Here is a 25,638-nt window from a genome sequence, read left to right on the forward strand (position 1 = left end):
CTACAGAAGCTGGGGGTGGTGATTAGTAAGGCGGAGGGCCATTGGGAGCTGGAGAGGTCTTTAGTTGGTCTAAGCAACCTGACACTGGGAAGTCATTGGTGACCCATCAAAACCAATGCCAGGGTAGAACAGGGTGTAAAAACCAGGGAGCAGGCTGCAGGGCAGCAAGGAGTTAAGAGCAGAGGGCACTGTTTGGTGTGGTGTGGCTTTGGAGGACAGTGAACACTGTTTCACTCTCAGACTGAAGGACACAGAGGCAGATTTCCCTAGTGGGAAGGAGGGGGTCTTTTGCTGGGGTGCTTGGCAGAATGAGTGAGGGAGAGGAGGAGTGAGCGAGCAAGCCCCAGTGTCCCAGGTAGTCAGTCTGAAAGATCAACCAGATCCCCAACAGTCCTCACTTCTTTTTTGAAGTTCCTGTAGCTTGTGCATTTCCTGTTGTGTGGTCTCTAGGCTGGTCTGCACAGCAGGACTGTGGAACCCCAGGAGGCCTTCTGGTCTTCTGTGTTCTGGACTGTTCTACTAAATACTCACCAATGGGTAACCATGACAGTTTCACCCAACAAACCAGATAACACTGAGGTTACCCTACCCAGTGTTTAAATAATCATCACATTTTGGCCTCCCTCCTCCATCAGAAGGCTCTGAGGAAGGAGAAAGCTTCCTCAAGTGCTAGGAGCAGGAGAGAGATGGTCCTGTGTGTGAACACTAACTGCGGATTTCCAGGAGCAGAGGTGTAAAAACAACAACAACAACAAAAACAAACAAACAAACAAACAAACAAACAAACTGGTTGGTCCCTGAACTCTTGCAGAAGTAAGTTCAATCTACTACAGGTCAAAAAGCTTTAAGAGGTAGGGACTTGGTCTGACTGTGCTGTTCTGGTGGTTAGGAGGTGATCAGGATTAGATAAGGTCATGGGGCAAAGCGGCCCTCCCTCTATCTTGGCAGCTTCAGAAGAGGGAACAAGACCAGGGGAAACACACAAGTGCACTTTGTGTTTCAGCAGGTGATGCTCTGTGCTCCCTTGAGACTCGGCCAGCAGCAAAGCCAGTATTGTATGTAACCTCTTCACCTCGGAACCTCCGAGCCCTGGGCCAACCTAAAGCTTTCTTTATAAAGTTACCTGCCTCAGGCATTTACAATGGCAATGAAAATTGGATTGGTAGACGTGACCATGGGGGACTTTGAAAGTTCTTCTGGTAAACAAATTGTCTTTATTTGGTGCAAATTTTGGATACTTTTCCAACCTTACTGCTCTTTCTCTCCACTGAGAGGGAACATCCCTCTCTTACTACAGCTGTGACAGCCTTGCTCCAAGCAGGCCCAGATGGGCTCCATGTGGCAGTCCCAGTCATAAAGACACAGTATGGCGCCATGTCCCTGCCCTCAGGTTGTTAGGGAAGTGAGCATGTATGGTGTGGCCAGGCTTTGTGCTCTAGGGTTGCCTACAGTACTGTCATCCAGCAGCCTAGTGAGGGAGTTGTTCCTCATTGGGACTGCCAGACCTTGGCATCCCTAGGCAGGGAAAAGGCCAGGGACTGAAGAATTTATCAGCATTCCCTTGGGGAGACTCAGGCCTCTGGCAGCACTGCATTTACTAGTGATCTCTAGACAGTGGCCACAGTTCCCCACAACCATGTTTCAGAAGCACCAGGCTACTGCTGCAGCAGGGAAGGACACCACCCCCTCCATCAGCCCCTGAGGACTGGCTCTTGTCTTCTATCCAGAGATCTTAACACTGTTATGGAAAAACATTTTATTACACATGTTCAACTTGCTCCCAACGAAATGATGAGTTTTTCACGGCTAATGGCAACCGATGTTTGTCGTCCACTCTTCTGTGTTCTTTCATAATCAGCACCCCAAAGTAAAACAACACAAAACAGAACCCACAGATACAGTACTGAGTGTAAGTTAACTAGTGGGAACTATATACATTTGACTTTAAAATGGCAGAAGAGCAGAGGTTAGAGGTCGCCACCACAGCTCCTTTTCTGGGTTTTAATCAAGCCACAGACAATGGCGAGTGGTTTGTCTTGCACCAGTGTGAATAGCACCATAAGACAGAGAGACCCTAGGGACACATCTGTGGGACCACGAGGGTACAGTATTTGAGCGACAGTGTGGGTTTAACACAGGGGCACCACCCTTGTGACCCCAGAGCTTTGATGGTAGAATGACATCATGGTGTTCAAAGTGAACATGCCAGGGTTTGCTCAGAAGGTGCATGCGTGAGAGGCTTAACGTTTGTGGTGTGGGGCTCCTTCAGGTGATAGATGGCTAGGGGCAGGCATCAGAGGCACCAGGGACAGGGCACACCTATGGGGGCTTGCTCTGCCTCAGTTTGCCTCTGCAGAGCCACAAGAAAGATTGCATGGCCTCCTGAGTGGGCTATGCTAGTGCTCTCATTGGTCTCTGGCTCCATAATACGAATATCTTTGGGTAAACTAACGGAATCTGTTGGACGGAGGGAAAATTGACAGCACCTTCCCCTCTGCCTTTGAAGCTCCCTGGAATTTGTGGGTTTTCGAAACAGCCTGGGGAGTGTGCTGGTGACCAGGCCTGAGCTGGGGGGGGGGGCAGTGTTTAGCACAGCACTGGGGTAACAACCAGTAGGCTACTTCATTCTGACACTCCCAGAGCACCTAAGGAGTCTTCTCAACACTCCTTTCTCAGTTCAAGTGGAACGAAACAAATTCCCTGCCACCTTGACCACGTCTGTGTGATGGGCTAGAAAAAATTAAAACAGAACAAAACCCAAAACAAAAATAGAAACAGCACCAGTAACAAATCAAGAAGTACTCGGAGATGATCCCATGGAAACTGGCCCAAGGGAGCACTTCCATCTGACACCAGGAGAAGATGGGCCTCTCAAGGTAGTTCATAAGCACCCATGAAAACCCTCCAAGAGGCGGAGCAAAGCCAGCCTCCTGTGCAGCTGTGAGTCGACCAGCTGGTCTGCTCTTGGAGAGGTCAGCCTGGCACTTCTCTGGCCTTCTGGAGATGGGAAAGTTCTGTGGTGAGGGTGACGGCCTGGGGAGGGAAGAGCGGACCTTCTCCATCTTTCCATGCCATGAATAAGGAAGGTGCTAACCGTGACGCACTGGGTAGAAGAAGCCTTGACGGATGCTTCGGCCACGGGCTGTTCCTCCACAAGTCCTGGCACATCTTCTTCGAGTCCAACCCTTATGCTGCAGAACCCAGGACTGATGTGTATCCCCAGGTGTCTCAAACGTCATCTTAACTTAGAGGAAAGGCCAATGCCAATGGAAAGCTACGTTGCCAAGCTGTAGCATGTATATACGGTACAAAGCCTTATGGAGTGCAGGCCAGAGTGGATGTGCTTGGGGGCGAACTGAGAGCCAGCCACCCCTGAGGAAGATGAGGACACCTTTATGTCAGGAAGCAACCCCTGGACCATGCATGCCTGTCCCATTTCCTAGCACCTTGAAGAGAGGCTCCCCTATCCCCCTGTGGGATATACAGCTGAGCTCTGAATAGCAGATACCTTCCCAAATCCAGCTCTTCGGGAATGTTCTCCCACGCAGGTGGTGTGCAGAGCTGTGTGACACTGGCTTTCTTATTGGTCTATTCAGATTTAAATTCTCGGGGGCAAGATTTCTAAGGCAATTTCTAAGGATTTTGAGACGTTATGTTTTTGAGATGGGCAGAGACCGAGTCTTGGTTCTTGGGTTCGTAGGAAGGCAGCTCATCCCTCTTCCAGAGAAGCTATTAGCAGAGGCTGGTTGGTCAGGGCACTGCTGACTTTCAGGACACAGCCTCTTCTAATGTGGTATCTCATTTCCATAAAGCTACATCAAGCCGGAGGAATTCAAATGTCAACAGGAAGCCAGAACAGAAGCAACAAATGCTCTCTCTCTCTCTCTCTCTCTCTCTCTCTCTCTCTCTCTCTCTCTCTCTCTCTTGTGTTCTCGTGTGTGTGTGTGTGTGTGTGTGTGTGTGTGTGTGTGTATAATTTTTATCTGCCAGAGGTGGTTCCTGTTTGAGGTACATAGGAGCTTGGAAATTAGAATTCTTTTATGACTCATGTAGTTTTTCCTTAGAAAGCCATCCAGTGGCTGTTAACAGTATGTTATGTTCAAAGGACTAGTGGCAATGTCAAGTCCACTCTCTAGCTCTAGGCACCTGGATTCTTGAGATGGCCTTATTGTGGGAGCAGAGGAGAGCTTTGGGGGGTCCTGGCTGCAGGGCTGGTGTGCTTTTTGGGTAGGGTGAGGGCTCTCCACTCACTAACTGCCACGCCTCAGACCTTGAGTCAGAGCATTGAGCAAGCACTATGCTGGCTGTCCGTCATGAGCTTGGTGGAGAGGGTGGCTGGCGCATCTTATTTTCGTAGAAGTCCCTACAGGTCTGGCAGCAGCGCTGGTACCATCGCATATCCTGGCAGAGGTCCTTCTCTCGGATGACCCGGCAGTACACTGTCCACTGGTCCCGGGTGCATTTGTAGGTCAGAGCAGCTAAGGGGAGAGTGGAAAGAACACCATGGTTAAAGTCATGGCTAAATACACAGAAGTGACCCATAGGTCTCCCTGACCTTCAAATACACGTTAGCCTTGTTAGCCTTGCATAAACTTATGGACCTCGAGGACTATATGAAAGGTACTTTTCTCCTATGGATTTATCTCTGTAGCCAACCCAGTCCCCCGACTGAGATACTCTTGCTGCCTTTTCAGAATAAGAGACACTAGACAACTTGGTCCCGAGCCTGGAGGAGCTGCTCTGTGATGGACACTACAGCTTCTGTTGACATTTACATGGTGACGTGGAACAGAGGACATTTTAAAAAAGGATCTGCAAAAGTGTCGAATTGAAGGATAAATATGTGGCTCACATTTCCTTCAGGGTCTTAGTCCTTTAGAGAGAACGTCCTGCACATAGGAGGCCCCTGAAAAGATACCAAGCAGACTCATGCTGGCAACAGACATGAGTGTCACCTCTATGAGCCCAGCAGCTCCCCCAGTTCAGATGGAAGCTGCTTAGGGCCCGTCCTGGCAGGTAAGTAGCTCCCAGAAGTGTGGTGGTAAATGTTAATTTAACAGAAGATTGGTTCACTTAGGACACAAGCCACTCGGCATGTCCTTCAGGAATTATCTAGAATGGGTTAACTGAGGTTGGAAGAGTCATCCTGAATGTGGGTTGTACCATTCCATGCCTGGGGGCCTGACGTGAATAAAAAGAAGAAAGCAAGCTGAGAACCTGCGTGCATCTCTCTCTGCTTCCTGACTGTGGACACAGCATGACCATCGATCTCACTGTCCGTCCACCATGACTTCCCCATGACATGGAGGGTACCCTTAAAGCATAGCCAGAGCAACCCCTTCCTTAGGTTTCTTTGGACAGGTATTTGTCAGTACATTAGATGTTCCTTGGTTTATCCCAATCACTGGCTAGACTGTAGTAGATACATAAGCAGTCTTGTTCTGAGCACCAACAGTCAAACTGCTTACAAAGAAACGTAACCTTTCCACCCTGCCTGTGTGCAGACCCATCATGGCAAAGAGAAGCCCATCAGACATCCTAGAGGATCTTTCTACCAAGAAGCATGGCTCTTCACCCACCTCACACATTGGTGCAGGATTAAGGATATCACCTGTGTTGGCAGAAGGGTGAGGGGGATGGTCAAACACCTCTGAACCTTCTTCAGCCCCAGCAAATGTCAGCCCATTTAGCTTGCTCAAAGGAGATGACTTTCTGGCTTACCACAAGGGGAACAGTTGCATCCAGAAACCAGGGTCAGGGGAGGTACTCACCAAGGCGCGGGGAGGTGATGGTGTTCACATTGATCTTCTCATTGCAGACTTCCTGGTGGCACTGTCTGTAGGCTGCTGGCTTTGAGAGAGTCGGGCACTCACTGCCATGGCGTCCAGTGACTTTGTGCATGCATTGTACCACTCTCGATTGGAGCCCCTTCCCGCAGGTGGATGAGCACTGCCAGAGACAGGGACAGCCTGAACTGAGGATCTATGACATGATCCTCCCATACAGCTGCTCCTGGGCATGTCATTCCCAAGGGACCGCAATAGCTGAATATCAAGGATGCTCACTACCTACTGGAAGAACCCTTCAGGATGGCAGGAGATAGCCTCAAAGCACGTACTGAATCCCTAACCCCTCAGTGCCTGAGATAGGTAGTTGAGGCTTTGGTTAATCTAGATTGCCAACTTGATGGGATTTAGAATCACCATGGAAACACATCTTTGGGCATCTCTTGGAGGCAATCATGTCTAGGTTGGGCTGAGGTGAAGAGCCACCCTCTGTGTGAGTGGTGCCATGTGTGGGCTGAGGTCCTGGACCGAATGTGCTGAGCACTGGCAATCATTGCTTCCTGTTTCCTGACTGTGGGCACGGTGTGACCAGCTACCTTTACTCCTCTCATTGACTTCCCCACCTGAAACCTGAAATATGACATTACTTTGGTCAGATCTTTTGTCCCAGCGATATCACTGACACAGAAGTGGTTAGGAAAGGGCACCTGGGATGAGATTAGTGTTTTTATAAGACACAAAGACCATCAAGTGAGGATGCCAAGATTATTCTCTGCAAACCAGGGGATATCAGCCCCATGTTTTGGTGACACTGTCGTAAACACAACTGGTCTACAGGTCTTTAAAAACACAGCACAGAACTATGAGCAAGACGAGGTATTTGATAATGATAAACAGTGTCCCTGGCTGTACCTACCACATACAACATTTAGAGTACCACAATCCTAGAAAAGTCTTAGTTGTCAATATCTTGTGTTTGCAGCATTTTGTGGCTGCAAGGGGAGTCCATGTACAGTGCTCCTGGATCTCGAGGTTTATAGACACGCCCTCCATGTTATACAAGGACCTATTTCCCTAACCTTGTTTTTCTGGGTCCCTTCCATGTTTAGTGGCACATGACTGTATTTCCCAAGGTAGTTTGGGCCTCTCCCCAAGCCTGGCTCCTTGGTTCTTACTCTTTCCAGGACCCTTGGAAACCATTTCTCCTCTAAGTTGGTTTCCTCCCAAGTAAAGAACCACATCCACATGCATACCTTGTTCATCTGGTGTCCCCAGAGCCCTTCACTTCTCTGATTTATGGGGTACTGAGAACACTCTGCAAAACTTTAATATGGCCCAGGCTGCATAGCCGCCCAGCTGGAGTTAATAACGGCGCCCAGGGTAGGAGAAGAAAGGAACTCTCTTAGACTTCCGAGTGTACAGAGAAAGCCAGGTGCTGTCCTGCTCAGTGTTTCCCAGCGTCCCCCTGGAGTAGAAGGAGGGCCTTCTTTGGAGGTTATGGGAGTCACAGGCTTATGGAGGCATTGGTGATACCATTTTGCCCAGGTGGGCTTTGGTAGCTCCTGTTCAGAGAGACTTCTGGGAGTGGGGGCTTTGCCTTCCTGTCTAACAAGCAGGGTCATGCTGGTGTTTTCACTTTCAAGTGTAAACATTCAAGGGAATGCTGCTTGGAAAGATCACCAGTCTTCAAATCACAGAACATGTGGTAAAGTACAGGCAGCTCTCCACTGGGCTGCCACAGCATGTTCAAACCAGCTCAGACTCTCTCCCTGACATGCAAGGCTGGCCCTACTTCTGGCTTTATGCCCAGTTCTGTATCCCAGACACACCCACCAGAGGTTTCTTGTGGCCTGGAGAATTCATCCCACATCACCAATGCAGATTTCTAGGTGCTAGCCTTAACCTCAGGAGTACCAGGGTTCATGGATGTCTGAGGGGTGCTGAGGTCATATAAGGAGGTTCCCACTAACAGGAAGCTCTTGAACATGGGGCAGGAGCTAGAGCAATGTATTTTTTAAGGGTATCTTGCATGAAGCTAGGATTGGCAGTAAGCTTGGAAAAAAAATCCTGATGTCCTGACCACTGCAAAAAATGTATCAGGGGAGACCATGGAAATTATCTTTTTAATTTTAAGTGCTTCAGGTGGATGTAGTGGGTATCTGGAACTGTGAGCCCCCAACTTAACCCAAGTTTCTGTGCCCTATAGAAAAGGTAAAGACCTCTTCCTATGAGGCCATCATGTGTTTATATCCAGCTAAGCATAATTAAGCTAGAAGGAGAGCCAGCTGCAGCTTGCACTGCTGAATTTATGTATAGCTGATAGGTGTGCCCAGAGAGGCCATGGCAGCCTCCCATCAAAATAACACTTAATGTTTTTGTAAGAACAAAACTGCTCCAAGTTCAGGAGCAGCAAGGAGGCATGCCTTCCAATATTTTGTAGCCAAAGTACTATTTGGGAAAACGCCACTCATCTGTGTAACCTCCACCAAGGTGCATTATGGGTCTTATGATGATGGCACAGGGGTTCAAAAAAGAACATGGCAAAACATTTGGCATCTACTCCTAGAAACAGGATTCATACATGCAAAGAAGAGAGATGGCCTGAAACATATAGAGATCACTTAGCAAAGTAATCATCCCTGTAGAGTCCATTTGAATAAAGTTAGTGGCACTGTCAGAGCAGTCAACTCACAGCAGAGCAAAGCCACACCATCTGGTACAACGCCATGCCTGTGCAATGTCACACTAATTTGGAGCCATCCCATCAGGTGATGAATCAATCCATCACAGAGCAAAGCTGGGCCAGCACGTGCAAATGTTCATGGTGTGTGTCAGAGTGTCCTGAGGGAGCATCCCATTCAAAATGTGGTCTCTCAGCAAAGTTAGCCAGCAATGACTGTGCGTGCCCTGACACATATGCCACAGGTGTCTCAGGGGAGATGGTGGCGCACACAATGCAGATATCCCATTGTAGGGCACATGATTGCTATCTGATTCAGTGGCGAGTTCGTAAGGCCCAGTTTAAAAATTTTAGGGAAAGAAAATAGCTTGTGTCTAAACTCAGATGCCTAGTACACAAGTTTAAATAAATTAAGGTCCAGTAAGATGGCTCAGGAGGTGAAGTTGCTTGTTGCTAAGAACCCAAGTTTGTTCTCTATGACCTACATCTCGAAGGAGAGAACTCACCTCCCCAAGTTTCCTCTGACCTCCACATGTATGCTATGGTATGTGTGCCTGAGAGAGCACACGTGAACACATGTATGTATGCACACACATAGTCATGAGACTTGTTCATAAGACATTATTACCATAATGGATATTCAGATAAAACTGGTCACATAATTATGAAAACACTCTGCTCCTGGCCAAAGCAGAATTGTGACTGCTGTACCGTCAATCTGATTTTTGTGATGAGTTGATGTAGATAAGCCTGCTCTTGGAAAAGAGGGACACGTGTACTAACCACAACAACGTGAGCACGCCTTTCTCCCCAGATCATGACTTGGACCACTCATATGCACCCACAGGCACGCTGAAGGTTTTGGTTTCATTAAGAACAGCTCAGAGAAATGGCTGGCACCTATGCCATTGCCAGTGTGCAGGTACATTTGACAAGGAAATTCTGAGGCTGATGCAGGCCCCTGAGCTTGACAGTGGAAAGGGTCTTTCTAAGGTCAGCTGCCTCATTCCTCAGGCTATCCTACCCTATGAATTAGAGGCTGTACCGGATGGAGATCTGATGGGTGGCCAGGGATCACAGTTCCAATGCTTAGCATTTTTCTTAGCACATTTGATGGCTTTCAGTTTCCCAGCCTATAAAAAGACTCAAGAGCTCCAGGAAGCCTGAGGTGGATGATGTCTCTGAAGTTCTTGAACAGGGACATCTGTTCCTACGAGGCAGGCATGAGCCAGGGTCTGCTGTGGTGGAGGTCCTGCAAACCCTGCCCCAGGAAAGAATTTTACTTGAGTTTTGCCAGATTTTACCAGGAGTCCTGGAGGGCTCTGCTCCTACAGCCAATGGTGATCGAGGGCTGTCACCTGCCTCAGATCACCTGGGAAAACTTTTGTGAACATTGAGACTTTGTCTGCCTTCTTGTATTCAAGAGGGAGAGGATACAATCACCTCACTTTTGACCACAGGAGTGTGTTCTGATATGCAGGTTTGGAAGACAGAGCATTAAGGATTTTATTGAGAAAGTCCTAAACTGTTTCCGGTGTTAACTTTTTTTTTTTTTCAGGTATTCTGTACTAAAGACTTTCCCAGGAAATAGATAAGAATGGAGAATTCTCATTTGATGACCTTCTACACTGACTGTATTTTGATTTGAGCCTGCCCCTACCCTAAGAGCCACACAGCTTCTCTCTCTGCAGGAAGTCTGTTAGGCAGGTGTTTATATCAGGGAGTGGCTGGTGGGGAACGGGCCTGCCGGAACCCTGCAGGAGGCAGCGATAACATTAGATCTGCTGTTATTCTTAGCTGCAAAAGCAGGACCAAGGATAAAGCTGCTGGCCGGGAGGCTGCAGCAGGTACACCTGGAGGCGGCCATCTTCCTTGGTGCCTTTGAGCTGTAGCTGTCAGTAGGATCTAGCTCCTGGTTGATCGTCAGCCAGATATCCAGGAGCACAAATAGGGGCCACTCTGGCAGAGAAGGAGCTGTTTTTGCATGGCACCTTTCTGGGACCCCAGGCTCAAGTTACAGAGAACAGAGACCTGCTGTGAATTCCATTCTTGTGACCTCCCCTGAGGCCCTAGACTTAATTAAACACGGAAGAGATGACAGGCAGTCCTGATAGCATCGGGTTCTCCCCCAAGCCTTGCTCTGAGAGCTGTTTTTTTCCAGGCTTTTACAATCTAAGCAAACACATCTATAAAAACAGATCTGGTCTTGTTTGAAGCTCTCTCCAGGCTGCCCCGACCCCCCTTTTAAAGTGGCTCATTTCATCAGCATTTAATGTGGCTCCCCGAGACTCAACCAGACAGAAGTAAACCAGCCATAAATCCAGGAAGGAAAGCTCATCCTCAGGCCCGTGAAGGACAGTTCTCTTCCTGTTCCTTCTATAACAAACGTCTATAAAACACATTGTCTGCTGCCTGGTGACCACACTGTCAGCCAGGGCAAGAAGGGCTGGAATCAAAGACACCGGCAGAGGTACCATGGTGGGGGCGCAATAGTGAAATAAAGGTTTTATAGGCTGGAGCCCTGGTTCAGCGGTAGAGCACTTGCTTAGCGTGGAGGAAGACAACCTGGCTTTCACCCTCACCCACGGTATAATCAAAAAACAAAACAAGAAGCTAGAAACACCCCACCACCACAACAGAAGTCAGGATGCAGACCCTCAAGGCAAAAGGAAGATTAAGCGTGGATTTTTCTCATAGGCTTTTAAAGGAAATTACAAAGGGACTAGGAGAAAGGGATTTCTCTCTGGGTAGAGAGTTTTAGGCAAACAGGAGGAAACAGGTCACCAGACCCTTGTGACACTGTGCAGCAACAGTATTGCTTGGCATCTTTCAAAAAACAGTAATTGTAATAGCCATGTAATGTCCATTACAGCAGGCCCTGGCTGTTGACAGTGTGCTGGGCTTAGGGATGTTCTAGCTAGTTCTCACACTAATAGCTAATCACTAGTAAGTAGCCTAACATGCTTAGAGGACAGTAGGCGCTCAATAAATGCACCTGTAGGAAATCACGTGCCACCTTTCAGAGGCAGGGTGTGAGCCTTGCACCTTATGATTCCATGCTTGGCTACCCCTAGCAGGGAGAAGTCAGGTCCCCATTGGAGCTCAGAGGCTCTGCCCTGTGACACCCTCCTGGCAAGAAAGAACTCTTCTATTCTCAGCTGTGACCAGCTGTAAACAGCACAACATTCTAATGGGATGCTTTCAGGACTAGTTATTATTTTTTAAATCTTATGAGAGAAATGGTATCCTGTGGGCACTTGTTTAGGGTAGAGGGGTTCAGCTCAGGCTGCTCTGGGTAGACTGAGGCAGGCAGGACCTCCCAGGGCAGCTGGAAGTAGGTTCTGGATGGTAAAGATGGAGCAGGAACCCCGTAAGTAGCTCTACTTTCTGTTTGTCTGAAAGGTGCCTGGCTGGAGAAACGTCAGAAGTTCTTCAAAGACTTTCCTGACAGTTTTCCCTCCAGTCTTGGCAGGAACAGCACGAACTGGGGCAGCTGTTGAAACGTGAAATAGCTGGTCTGGACAATAATGAAAATCTTTACAATGCTGGTGCTAACTCTGACAGGGAAGGAAAAGTTAGCCCCATGCACTCATGCACGCCCTCCTCCTTCGGCTTGCTTGGCTTCCAGGGTCTCCCCTAACTCTGAATTTGTAATCGGACACCCCAGATTCAGGTTGGGTCCTTACAGTCAGGAAGCACAAGAGCATAGCTTCTACCAATGATCTGCAAGGGCCAGGAAGTCCTCAGAGGTTGACATGGAGGAGACAGCAGTGATAGCTCTAAGTCTCTCCTCAGAGGGAAGAAGATTCCCATGGGCACTGTCCTCTCCATCCCTAGTAGTGGGGAGACATGGAACCCCGAGGAAAAGCTGCAGAGAGGGTAGGGACCAATGTGAGCCTAATTTCAGCCTCTAGAAGCCTGAGAGATGGTGGTGAGGGTCAAATGGGGTCACATGAGTGGATGTACTCTGCCAAGGATTCTGCTGAAATAACATTTATTCTTTATTCTGCTCTTGGGGCTTAGTGTTTCCTTGTGCTAGTCAGGAGGCCCTGAAGGCGCATGGAGTGGCCCACCATTTGCATCTCTGTGGACAAGCATGGGATCCAGTGTAGAGCAGAGGCTCAGGTAGTGCTGACTGAGTCACAGTAAGGTGACCACAGGCCCACAGCAAGCAGAGACCCCAGCAATGCAAGCGGTGGCTCTGAAGTGGCACGGGGCATAGGAGCTTTCTGTAAGTCACTTAACAATGTTTGCTCATTTCTAAGGCCATGGCACTCGGCCCTTCTCGACCTGTCCAGAGCACAGGAAAGTGTCTAACAGCTCCATGTCCTGGAAGCATCCTGACCACAGTGTTTGTGTGAACAGGACTGATGGCTCCCCTCCTTCCTCCTGGGATCACTGCTGGTTAGTGGGTTTTTTTTTAAAACTTTTTATTGATTTTTTTTGTGTGTGAATTTCTCATCACACTCCAGTCTCAGTTCCTCCAGATCTACCCTCGGCCCTTGCAACCTTCCCCAAAAGAAAACAAGCAAACTAAAATAATAAAAATAAAATTAAAAAAATAAGAAAAACTATTTCTCATGGTGGAAGCTGCTATGTGTCCCACAGTATTCTGTTTTGACCAAACATCTTTACTTGAAAATGTTCATTACAATCAGTTATCGGTCTGGTTTGAGGTCTCTAGATTCTGCTACATTTTCAATATTGGATCTTCACAGGGACTCCTCTTGGTTATCCTGTTGTTGTCCTGTGTCATGGAGATCCTGAAGCCACCAGGGCCAGCTCTACTGTCCTGCCCAGGTGAGGGGTGGGACCATACTGGCTAGTCTTAGGTCAACTTGACACAAACTAGAGTTAATCTGAAAGGAGGGAATCTCAACTGAGAAAATACCTCCATAAGATCTGGCTGTAAGGTGTTTTCTTAATTAGTATTTGACGGGGAGAGGGCCCAGCCCATTGTAGGTGGTTCTATAAGAAAGCAGCCTGAGCAAGCCATGGGAAGCAAGTCAGTAAGAAAAAAACCCCTCCATGGCTTCTGCATCAGATCTTGCCTCTAGGTTCTTGTTCTATTTGAGTTTCTGTCCTGACTTCCTTTGATGATCAGCTGTGATACAGAAGTGCAAGCCAAATAAACCCCCTCTTTCCCAACTTTCTTCTAGTCATGGGGTTTCATCACAGCAATAGAAACCTGAACTAAGACACTGCTTATAAATATTTTCTGTATATTTTATCTTTTGCACTGTCCATCTCACAGGAGGAGGCCAGGCTACTTGCAGACAGGTAGAGAAGGCTCCCTTGGGTATTTTTAGAGGCCCTGTTCATCAAGAAAGCTCATTTGGAGGGGACTCTGCTACCTGGAGACCAATTGTCATTTTGATCCTTTTGGTAGGAGAGACATCAGATTTAACATGTGCTAAGTCTCAAACTCAGGACAAATGGCTAACTGAGGTGCCTATTTAACAAATCAAAGTGGAATCTGACTACCTGCCTCCCTAGGTGCCTACCTGTGACAGAGTCATCCTGGCTGGCAACCCCCACTTTGAACACTTTAGCCCACACCCCAGCTTCTCTGATTCCCATATACCCCAGCCTTTGGTCTCTTGGTCTCCTGGCTTGCTTCTGGCCTCTCAGTTCCTCTCTCAGGCCCCATCTTCTCTCTCTCATCTTCCTCTCTGACCCTCCTCCCTCTTTCCTGTCATGGCTGGGTTCACTTTTGGATCCTTCCAGATGTCTCCCATATCTACAATAAATCTTCTCTTCAACCATACCTATTAACAGTCATGTCCTCTTTTGTTTTTGTTGTTTTCACTCAACTTGGAAAGCCAAAAGAAACCCCCACCCACTCTAATCCCTTTCCAACAATTCGCTTCTCACAGGAAATCTCTCACTGTTTCAGGGCTTGAGGGACATCTGTGATCTTGAATAGGAAACATTTCAACCGTAGACTAGTAGTCATGCTCACCTATAAAGAACTGACACTTCTCTGGTTTAGGTGTCCCAGTTCCCCAGGGTTGAATACATAGGCTTTGCATTTATGGGGTGCAATCAGTTACTGGAACTGTTTTCTAGAAAATGTTACTTTATCCCTGGAGGTAGGCTGTGGCAGGCCATAGCAATGAATGGGACTATGAAGTATGTTCCTCGTACATGACTCTAATAAAAGGTTGGCTGCTTGCAGGAATCTAGATCATAGAGAGCCTGCTCAGCGTCTCCCAGGCTCAGAGCATCGGGGGGCCCAGCTGCTCCCAACAATGTGGTAAATGTATATAGCATTAGGTACAAAGTGGCTTCCTAATAGCAGACACTGCTGACACTGTCCTAAATGACAGTCTGGGCTCAGCTCAGGCTGGGCTCTGATTGGTAAACAGAAGGATTACCACCTAAACTCAACATCCCTCAGAAACCCTGTGAAGTGGGTTTCTGTTTGTCAGGAAAAGCACCCCCTCACCCCCAAGCACCCACCTCCCAGCCAACTACCTCTGGCAATGGGGCTTCTAGTTCCCTATTTACTTAAGCCTGTAACAGATCAAAGTCACTATCTAGGTCTCAGGACATTCTGGCTTACACGCTTTCTCCACCACAGCATTTGTCCTTAAAACCAGGAAGGCTTCCCCCCACAGTTTGCTGTTCTCTCTGCCTTTAAGACAAAGCCTTGCAGTTTTGATCCCCCAGGAAACCTTTCTTTCCGCCCAGGGAGTGGGCTTGTTTAGTAGTTTCACTGTGCCCTTGTTACATCTTGTGCTGAAATCTGGGAGAGATACTGTCTGTCCTCTAAAATCATGGTCCCTCCTAACTGAACCAAACTGCCAGTTTGACCCTCCTGGGTGTGGATTATTTGCCTATGTAGGCTTCAGCCACTTACCACATTCAACTCTAAGATTTAGAGTCTGCCTCTTCAGCTGTTTCTCTTCTCTATCTGCGACCCACTGGCTTTTCCTTGCCTACTTGGTATGGGTCCTCTCTGAGCTGCCTGCTCTGTCTCTTGCTCACTGAAGCTTTCTATGCACTCCTGGGAACCCCATCCCATGGAAGGGGATGCCTGTCCACTGTGATCCTGGGTGCCTCACTGACAAATCCCTTGGGGATTCCCTCAGGGACTGAGACACTGTTCTACAGCAAAGACCTCTTACTGTGTCACACTCCCTGTGCCTTTAGTCTTTTTCTATTGGAATCCTACTTCTGGCGGGACTCCTCAGACTCAGACACCATTAAATGACACTGCCTTATTTTTACTGCAGATATGGCTTGGCCTCCAGCCAAGCTTCACCGTCAGCTCAGCGGCCAGGAAACTGCGCATCCGATTTCCAAATTCTTACAGGTCGCGACAACGTCTGTCGCTACTAAGCAAATGATTCAGAAAGCTCTTCTGTCTAAGCCTTCTTTGTTCTCCTCTCTCACCCTATCGAAGCCATCTTTGCTCTCTGCTCTGTCCCTTCCTCTGGTCCCTGGGTTCAGTCTTACAGAGATTCAAATGTCTGGTTTGTCCACATTAGACCTAAGCATGTCGCCTCCAAAGCCTTTGTCCTGGACCAGGTTAGTCACCTGACTCTGACAGGGAGAAAGAAAACAAAACAGGAAAAAAAAAAAAAAAAAAAAAAAAAAAAAAGAAAGAAAACAAAACAGGAAAACAAAACAAAACAAAACAACCCAACCCATTGTATTTTGAGAACAACTAGGAGGTCAACGAGTTCCAATAGGAGTTGCTGATGGCTGAGTAATCGCACATGCTCAGGTCTGAGTGCTCTTACCTAATGTCTTGGTTCTGTTTACTAAATTGTTTCCCTACTTCAAGTCATGGGTATCTGTAAAGCTTTTGCTGCAATGAAGCTTTCTTTATTACAGGACTTGTAGACTATTGGAGGTGTCATTTAAACAAACAAACAAAAATCCGTAATCTGTAAAATCCCAAACAGAAAGTTACCTTAAAAATTGAAGCAAAAGAGGTTAATACTTAAAAATCTCTATATAGGTGATTCCTATTTGCTATAGCATATTATATATGTAACTTGGATATAACTTTTGTTTAGCAAGTAGACTTTTTTTTATTTGACTAAGGAGACAACACCAGGCCTCCAAGATGGTTTATCTTATTTTATTTTCACTAGACTAATTAGGTAACACCATACCTCTAAGATATTTTGGATAAGGTTCATAAATTCCTAAGTTATAGTGGTCTATTCGGGCTAACAGAAACTGACTTAAAGAGATATGTCTAACCATTTTTGTCTTTGCTAACATTGTTAAACTTAAGCTATTTGGAGAACTGAGTTGTATAAAGATGATATTTTATAAAATGTATATTATAAAAGGATCAGAAAAACAAGGTTCCTAGTATCTCTATGAAATGTATTTATGGTTTAAAGTTCATTTTGATATTAAAGGATCTTTTATTCAAAATTTATAAAGTTTAAGCACAAGTGTAACAGAGATAAAATTAAGAATCCTTATAAACTGCTAAAGATAATTAAACCACAAAGGTTAATGGTCTGTCACCTTATAAATTATCAAATTTAATGTGCTCAGAACTATGTTTGTAGTCATGCTGAATATTTATATAATTTATTTCTGGAAACAAACTTGGAGAGAAAGACCAAATTATATCTTCCATTATATATAGTATTTTGTAGATGTTATTAAAGTTAAGCCTGAGGCAAGTAACTGAAAACAAGTTTAAAGTACACTTAAAGTCTGTTTAGTGTAAATAATATTCAAAATCAGGTATATTGAAGAACTTAAGAGGCCAGTTGACAGCCCTCAAACTCCTCAGAGAGATCTGAGTATGACATTTAAGGTGTTTCATGGGATGGAGAAGTAGAAGATGGAAAAGGGTTCCTACGATGAACAGAAATACCAGATTTTCACAGCATCCCTGAGGCCACCTTCAAAGAAGACAGGCCTGCTTCAAATAGCAGTCAGTGGGCAAAGAACTGTGCTTCACCTCACTCGCCCCTAGGACCCACAGAAACTATGGACAGGCTGGACACTGGAAGGCTGACCGTCCTCTTTCGCCTTGCCAAGGTAGGTCACTCTCCCAAGTTCCTCCTCTACAGGAAAATCTCTCAGATCTGCTCCAGGGCCTTGGCACCCAACACCTCCATCAAGATTAGCACAGAGGAGCCCAGGTTAACGATCCAGATGAGTGGATAGATACCACTGTCATTTTTAACTGATATGGAAGTCACCTGATCCATATTTCCTGTTCATTCTGGTAAAACTTATTCTTACCTGAGTCTCTTGAATAAAAATACTTCAAAACTGAGGCTCAGTTACCTGCCAGCCTAAGTTGGTTTCAAGTGTAAAGGTCAGGCCTTGTGTTTTCCTGGAGCTAACAGGCTTCCTGGCTGATATAGGTGAGGCCACAAACATTTCAATAAAAAAAAAATTCCAAACTATCATGCCGTTGCTACGGACTTTAAAGATTACTTTTTACTATACTTTATGCTCCAATGATAACTTTAAAAGGACTTGCTTTTCGTCTTGTTAGGGTTTTACTGATGTGAACAGACATCATGACCAAGGCAACTCTCATAAGGACAACATTTAATTGGGGCTGATTTACAAGTTCAGTGGTTCAGTCCATTATCATCAAGGTGGGAGCAGGGCAGCATCCAGTCAGGCATGATACAGGAGGAGCTGAGAGTTCTACATCTTCATCTGAAGGTTGCTAGGAGAAAACTGGCTTCCAGACAGCTAGGATGAGGGTCTTAAAGTCCACACCCACAGTGACACACCTACTCCAACAAAGCCACACCTACTCCAACAGGGCCACATCTCCTAATAGTGCCACTCCCTGGGCCAAACATATACAAACCATCACACTTGGTTTGGCTGCTGTCAATAGTCATGCACCTATACCCGTGTAAATGATCGACTGTTTCCAGATGGAAAGATGCTGTAGGTTGGTTCTAATGCAATTTGTGTTCATTTGGCTCCCACAGTCACCACAGGGATCTGGATGTCCAGACGCTGAGGGTCCCTGGCCCCCAGGCAGCTCTAATTGGTAACTAAAGTTGCCAGCGGCTAATGGTTGGGCAGGGAGACAGGTGGGACTTTAGATTTCCTGGGACCACGGGGAGAAGGAGGTTTTAGAATCATCATGATGAGGAAGCAGGAGGATCAAGCCTGAGAGCTGCAGAAGAAAGCATATGGTATGTAAGGATAGGTAGGGCAGCTCCGGGGCCACGCTTCTGATTGGGTCTAGGGTAGCAGAAATGGAATTTCTCAATTTTTTTCCTTTGTTTTCATTTTAAGATATAAACTCTCTCTCTCTCTCTCTCTCTCTCTCTCTCTCTCTCTCTCTCTCTCTATCTCTATCTCTATCTCTATCTCTATCTCTATCTCTATCTCAAAAGGGCTTCTCAGTATGCTTGGAATAGCTTTGTGTAATTCCTATCTGCCCAGTCCTCTTAAGATGGTGGTAGGAGGCCAGCAGGCAGAAGAAAGAGTATTCATGCTTCTGTCCTAGATTTGTCTTTTCGGGCCTTCAAGTTCTTCTTCCTTTGGTTCTCTTTCCTGCCAGGAGATTTCTGTCTTATCACAGATGAGAGTTCCTGTCTGGGTTGATACCTTCTCAGGCTTTATTTTTGCTATGGCTCACGACACGAGTCTGCTCCAACCGTCTGCAGACATTTCTCTGCAAGGAGGACTTCAATACAGATTATAACGGACAATGGTCTTGCTGACAGATCTAAACCTTGTATCACTTTTTGTCAACGTCAGAATTTCATGTAAGCTTCAGGGAGTCATGGCTTGGACCCACCTATCACAGCTCAAGAAGGCTCTGGATCCCTTGTCTGACAAGTACCCCTGTCAGTCAATAGGGCTGGCAAAGCTTAAGCTCGCCCACCTCCTGCCTGTCCCTGAGGATAGGCTCTTTCCTCCCTGCCCTTTGGATGTTCTCTATCTTCCTTACCTTCCAGGCAGTGCCAGGCCTGGAAGTTTCAAGTATAGGTTTGAAATAAAGACCCCCTCCAAATTCCCTAGCTTTACCTTCTGTCCACAGTCTGTAGTTACCACAGATATCCACTCAGCTGGCAGACAGCTTCCAGGGGTCAACCTTGGCACTAAGGCTATCCCAAGCCAGGTCATCACATTCGCGTTGGTGGGCCTGCAAACTGGGAAGCCTCAGTTCATTGACAGCCAAAAAGGAGACCCTTGCCCCTTCCTGAGTGAAGAATGTTGCTACCATGTGAACCAGCCCGGCCAGGGAAAGAGGATTAAAGACCTATAGAAGCTGGACCACAAAGCACAGCCTCCAGGGGCTGACTCCTATGCCGGACTCTCCCTTCGGTCTTCCTTGGATAGAACCCCTGAATCCTCTAGCTCCTTGGTCCACTGATATCCATATTTCTTGTGCTAATGATCGTTCCCTGTCTCATCAGGGAAACCCTGCTATTAATGTCACAGTCTGCCATGACCAGTCAGCTCCCCAAGCTTGGCCCAAAACGGATGACTCCCTTTTGAAGTGGGGCTTCCTCTTCTCTGTCTGATCTTACCTGGGGAACCTGATCTCCAGCCACCTCCTCTACATGAGGACTGTCACATAGTTCTTGTCAGAATCACAGGTTCAAGTCCCATTCTCCTGGTCAGAACCTGCCCAGCAAGCATCTCTCCATGCAAATGAGGCATTCCTAGTACCTTAAGCTCCAGCTGATGTAAATTCACTTGAAAAACCCCTTCCCACTCTCCAAGGTTTATATAGCCACCGTTCACCCCAAATAAAATATATATGCGCAAGCTGTTTCACCAAGTTTCATCTAAGAGAGCTGTCTCACATCCAGAGGGAGAAAGATGAACTCAGGACCATGTTTCAGGAGAGAACCGGCAAAATAACCCAATGTAAACCAGATGCTTCTGATAGACTCTCTCCAGGTCGCCTACTGTAGCCTGCCTGTCTGACTCTCACCACTGACGGGCATTCCAGCCTTTTAAAGAACGTCCTCATGACGTCTCCACTCAGAAGTAGCTAGATGAGTGTAGTTGTTCTGAACAGTAAACAAAAGGCTGCTCAGGTTGGGCTCTGATTGGTAAATAGGATTACCACCTAAACTCAGCATCCCTCAGAAACCCTGTGAAATGGGTTTCTGTTTGTCAGGAAAGCTCATTACTTCTGTTATTTCCCCACCCCACCCCCATATCCCCCATAGCCAACTAACTCCGACAGTGTGGCATCTTGGTTCCCTGTTAACGCAAACAAGCTTGTAAGGATCGAAAATCCCTACACTAGCTCCCAGGCTATTCTGGCCCATGATCCCCCCACTTCTACTAGTTCCCAGGCTGTTCCAGCCTGCACACCTCCCCCTACCACAAAATACCTCCTTGAAACTGGCAAGGCATTCCCTATCTTTTGTTCTCTCTGCACAGCCTGGCAGTTTTGATTCCTCAATAAACCTTTCTTTTTACCCACAGAGTTGTCTAGTTTGGTGGTTTCACTGTAGGCCTTGTTTACATATGGGTGGTAATCCTTAGGTCTGCAGGTATGTGGTGTGTCCCACCTATCACCTCCCTGGGACTGGCTTACTTCTCTTGATAGCTCTTGGGTGGAAGGGATCTAAGACTGTGTGGGTAGGAAGACACACCTTCTGGGAGCCCCAGTCACAGCCTACTCTCAGTTCCGGCTGTGAAGGTGTTGCCTCCCATCATATGGTGTCCTACTGATATGAAGAGGGTAGGACGGCTCAGAGCAATAGTCTTCTATTTTCCATCTAGTTTGCTTGCTTATTAGTCAGAGGAAAATAGTGGCACCCACATCCATTGTTCCCATCACCTGGAAAGTGAGGTCAGGGGTCCCATGGGGAGTCCTATTTACCTTTCTTGCCAAAGAAGGCAGACAAGGAAAACCATAGGAAAATTTCTAACTGGATGGGGATGTTTCTAGCCCCCATCCCCAATGATGACAGCATCAAAGATGGTGATAGGGTCGACAGCTTCTGGGGTAATTCTTGAATCACATCTATGCCCTTTCAACTCTACTTTGTACCCAGCTGACCCTGCATACACATGCAATTTAGCATCTCTGGGCTCTGATCTGTATGACAGAGCAAACCTTCTGTGAGATCTGGCTTGATGGATGCGTCTCTGATCTTCGGGGATGGGGACTGGGGACATCCTCCATGGAGCTAAATCCCTGTAGGTCTGTGGGCTGGCCATGCTCTGCACAGAGCTGCTGTGGCTGGGTTGGGGTGGCTGATTCACAAACACACATAGCCACTCAGCCTGTAAAGTAGTCATGTTCTGGGGAGGTCATTACATTCTATAGACCCTCGTTCTTAATGCCAGGGACAACTGACCAAGCTGGCTATGTCAAGGTGGGCGCTCTGGTCTCCCTACAAGTTGCTCGGAAAAGCCAGGAAGCATTCATCCACCAAGCCATGGCTAGGAAGGAGAACACTTGACCTCTGTCTCCCGAGATAGTCAGGTGAGGACCTGCAAGTTTGAGGGACACCGTGTTAGCATCCTCAGGCAGGGAGGGAACTAAGAGCTATGGAAGAGGGAGCCACGTGACCAGTGAGCTTGCAGAGCTGCACAGCACTCTGGGATCTTTTCTTGGGCTGTTTCTAACCATCGTTGGTGCCTTGCTACTCTTTGTAGCAGAAATTCGAAGTCCTTAAGAAAACAAAAGTACCTACTCCTCCTCAAAACCAGAGGGGAAAGACATGATGCCAGAGATGGACCATGGCACTCTAAGATCATAAGCACTCATAAGGCTACCAGCCCTTGGACTCCCAAAGCCACCTTATGCCCTGAGGACTTAATTGGGGTCCAAGATCTTGGACTCTGCCAGAAGACTGTTGGCAAGTGGCTTAATTGCTCCAGTCTCCTTTTCTCAATGAGAGGAGTGACTGATGAGGCTGGCTAGAGAAGAATGAGGATGTGAGACACAGCGTGAACAATAAAGAAGAAACAGTCACTTTGTACCTCCAATAGTACCTGGGCTTGTGTGGTCCTAGAACTCACCTCGGCCTCTGACCAGGACTGCCTGTGGCCATAAAGGTCATCAGTTCCTTCAAGGCTGGGCCTGGATAGCTGTGGGTCAGGGAAGCCTAAGTAATGAGGTGAAGTCAAGTTGGATGAGAACATTCTTGTTACCCGGGGTCACAACAGTGGGAACAGAGTGATGTGTTTTAGGCGGCTGAGCTTAGTTGTCTAAAGAGTAATCCTCGTCTAGACCTTGGGATGCATGAACATCTTGAGGTTCAGGCAAGGATAGCCTTTGTGATTCCCATGTTGGAGATACACAGACCCAGGATGAGAGAGTGAGTCACATACATGGAGAGTCAGAACAGGGCTAAACCTATGGCTCACTGCTGTCTCTACTCAGCCTCTCAGGGTTGCGCTGTTCTTTTGTAACAGCTTTGAAGTCAGATCCCTTCTCCCTGAGATTCATCCTGGCAGCTGAACCTCACTAATGGTCATGATTCTGGGGTGTATCGGTTTCATTTGGGGAATGATCCTATGGCCTTAATTCTGACTCTTTCATCGGAATTTGTCAAAGATTAGGACAGGTTTTTTTGGTCTTCTCCAAATTCAGTTATCCACAGTCTTCATTTTGACACAGCAGGAGATACTTGTTTTGCTCTGGAAGTCTTGGGAGGGTTTGAGATCTGATACAGGCTGGGGTACAACACAAGAATCTCTGTGGGTATTAGAATCTGGGATCCAGCTTTCCAGTAGACAGGCTCCTCCTCTTCCAAGAAGCCAGAGGCAGAACCAAACTGCCTGTGTGGGACTGTTAGGGATGGTATCCTGAGTCTAGCCATCTCAGAAACAAGTACCATCTTATGGACAGGGCCAAAAACTGAGTTCATGTTCCCAGGCCCCAGAACTAACTCCTAGACTGCTTCTTCAGGTGTTTCACACTTGTCTGTTAACCAGTAAAGGATGTAAAGGAGGAGGTTAGAAATTATCTAAACTAAGGCACACAAGTAGCAAATGTGTTGCCTGTTAGGACTTAAAGTGACTATGTGTAGCTTGCCCACTTCCTGTGTTCCCTTATCATTCTAAATTCTGGGCCCAAGTCCAGGAGGGGACCTGACTGCAAAGGCTGAATGGAGGACCCTGAAACTAGGTGACCCAGATAAAGTCCAGTCACCAATGTAAATTTCCTTGCTTAACCCCTTGTGTCAAAATCTGATTGGTCAGTGTAACAGTCCACCCCACTCTCCCTTGCTTTGGGTTCCCATTCTATAAAAATGTTGTACAATCTCCCTTCAGGGACACAATTCAGATCCCGAACTGGCCACCTCCCTGTGTGCACAGAAAACAAAAGCTTTCATCTTTAAGTTTCTGTCTCTGAAGTGAATTTTCTCTGCTTCCACCCCAGACCCAACAGGCCATACTGCCAGGTTTTATAGTGAAACTCAGACAAAACAAATTTTCAGGTACCATTTAAAAACATTTTTGGACATTGGCAACTGACTCTGAAATGTTGATGGTTCTTACTGTGTGGGCCAAGCAAAGACAATTGCATCTGGGTCTCTTGGGTGGAGGCTCTGGGAGTGTGGAGAGGTTCTCAGTTGCTGAGACCATAAGGAAGCAAATATACTCTCTGCATTCGTGAGACACTAAGTATCTCTGCAACAAGGCCCTCGGGACAATCTACTGGCTAGTTCTTACACAGACCTCAGTCCTCAGTAGAAATGAATCATTCAGAGTTACCATGGGTCAAACAGCAAATGATAATAACGATGATGATAATAACAGCAATAATAATATAAGACACCGGATAGCCTTGGGCCACTATACAGGTGTGGATGCAGGTGCACATGGCTGTAGATGCCAGGTATAGTTCTTCATCTGTTATCAATCTTTTTGTTGAACAGGTTTCTTACTAGCATGGAGTACACTGATTTGGCTAGGCAGGCTGATTGGCAACAAGCCCCAAGGATCCACTGATCTCTACTGCCCCAGCCCTGGGGTTATAAGGGAAATTGTACACACCTAGTTTTCACAAAAAAAAAAAAAAAAAGCATCATTCTGAGAAACATTCAATTGCCATTGAACTGTCCCTGCCTCTCGAGGTGCTGAGTTTGCAGTTCTTCAGCATCTCCGAAGATTCCTGCATCTTCTAGGCTCTTGCCTAATGGCACTTCACAGGCCTTGACAAAATGGCTCTGCCTCAGCCTAGACCCCAGATTTCATAGTGGGTAGCTATGTGGTTAGGCTCATGAGCAGCCAGGCTGGTGAGAAACACCTACCGTGCGCTTTAGGCTGCATTTGATTTGCTCCCAAATGCAGCTGCCACTGTGGGATGCTCCCAGCACAGTGCAGCTGGCTGAAAAGAGCAGGAGAGCACATGCCTTTAACCCCAGCACTCAGAGGTGGAGGCAGGTGGATCTCTGTGAGTTCAAGGCCAGCCTGGTCTACAAAGTGAGTTCCAGGACAACCAGGAGACAGAGAAACCCTGTCATGAAAAAAAAAAGGAAGAACTGGATGGATGCATGCAGGGTCAACAGTGAGGACAGCTCTGAGGAGTGGAGAAAGAAAGAGAACTTGCCTCATTATGATCTCCAGCAGAATGGGAGCTCGTGCTAGCTCACACTGCCATGGCAGGGTGGAATCACAGCACGCTGTTCTCACCTTAGACCAGTCCCCAGTTTTCCACTCATAGCAGCCGGAGTAGTCCTCACATGCCTCCTCTGCTTTCGGCCTTGTGGACGCATCGCATTTCCCTTGGGAGTTGGTGCACGTCACCGTCCGTTTCTGGATCCCTTTGCCGCAGTTGGCAGAGCACTGCACAACACAATATGGGTATTTAGATATATTCTTACTCAGTTTAAGTCCATTAATGCCACTGAAGTTCCCACTGTGTGCCAGGCCCATAGTGGGGGAGCAGAAATGATGGTGTTATATTATCTGTACTTGAATTTGAGTTTTTTCACAGTCCTCTTACCCTCTCAGGGGACCCAGCTAGGTGGCCAGTAGTGGGTACAGGATTCAGGACTCAGAAATACTCATGGTACCCAGGTGGTCAAAGGAGAAAAATGGAATTTAATGCTCAGTTGCCAGGTCTAAACGATCTATGTACCACAGGAGTTCAAAGGGCAAAGGAAACATGAGCTGTCAGGAAAGCAAGGGCCAGCTGGAGCTAGGGACGACTCTGGAAGCGAAGGAGTCTGGGCCAGATGGCTTCCAGATACACAAGGCAAGGACCACCATCAGAAAAAGAGGCAC

At 47.1% G+C, this 25,638-nt stretch overlaps 1 protein-coding gene across 1 annotated transcript in view; it reads right to left on the reverse strand.

The window, feature by feature from the left end:
* Positions 1–1,741: 1,741 nt before the first annotated feature.
* Positions 1,742–25,638, reverse strand: part of Adamts17 (ADAM metallopeptidase with thrombospondin type 1 motif 17) — a 293,848-nt gene continuing 269,951 nt past the window's right edge. Inside the window, exons 15-17 of the mRNA XM_028776690.1 lie at positions 25,045–25,197; positions 5,772–5,949; positions 1,742–4,478 (exon numbers count right to left, since the gene is read on the reverse strand). Of these exons, the coding sequence (XP_028632523.1) occupies positions 4,312–4,478; positions 5,772–5,949; positions 25,045–25,197 (498 nt within the window). The 3' untranslated portion in view covers positions 1,742–4,311. The remainder of the gene's footprint in view (positions 4,479–5,771; positions 5,950–25,044; positions 25,198–25,638) is intronic.

The sequence above is a fragment of the Grammomys surdaster genome, unplaced genomic scaffold (assembly GCF_004785775.1).
Source record: "Grammomys surdaster isolate TR1022 unplaced genomic scaffold, NIH_TR_1.0 271, whole genome shotgun sequence".
In the NCBI taxonomy this organism is placed as follows: Eukaryota; Metazoa; Chordata; class Mammalia; order Rodentia; family Muridae; genus Grammomys; species Grammomys surdaster.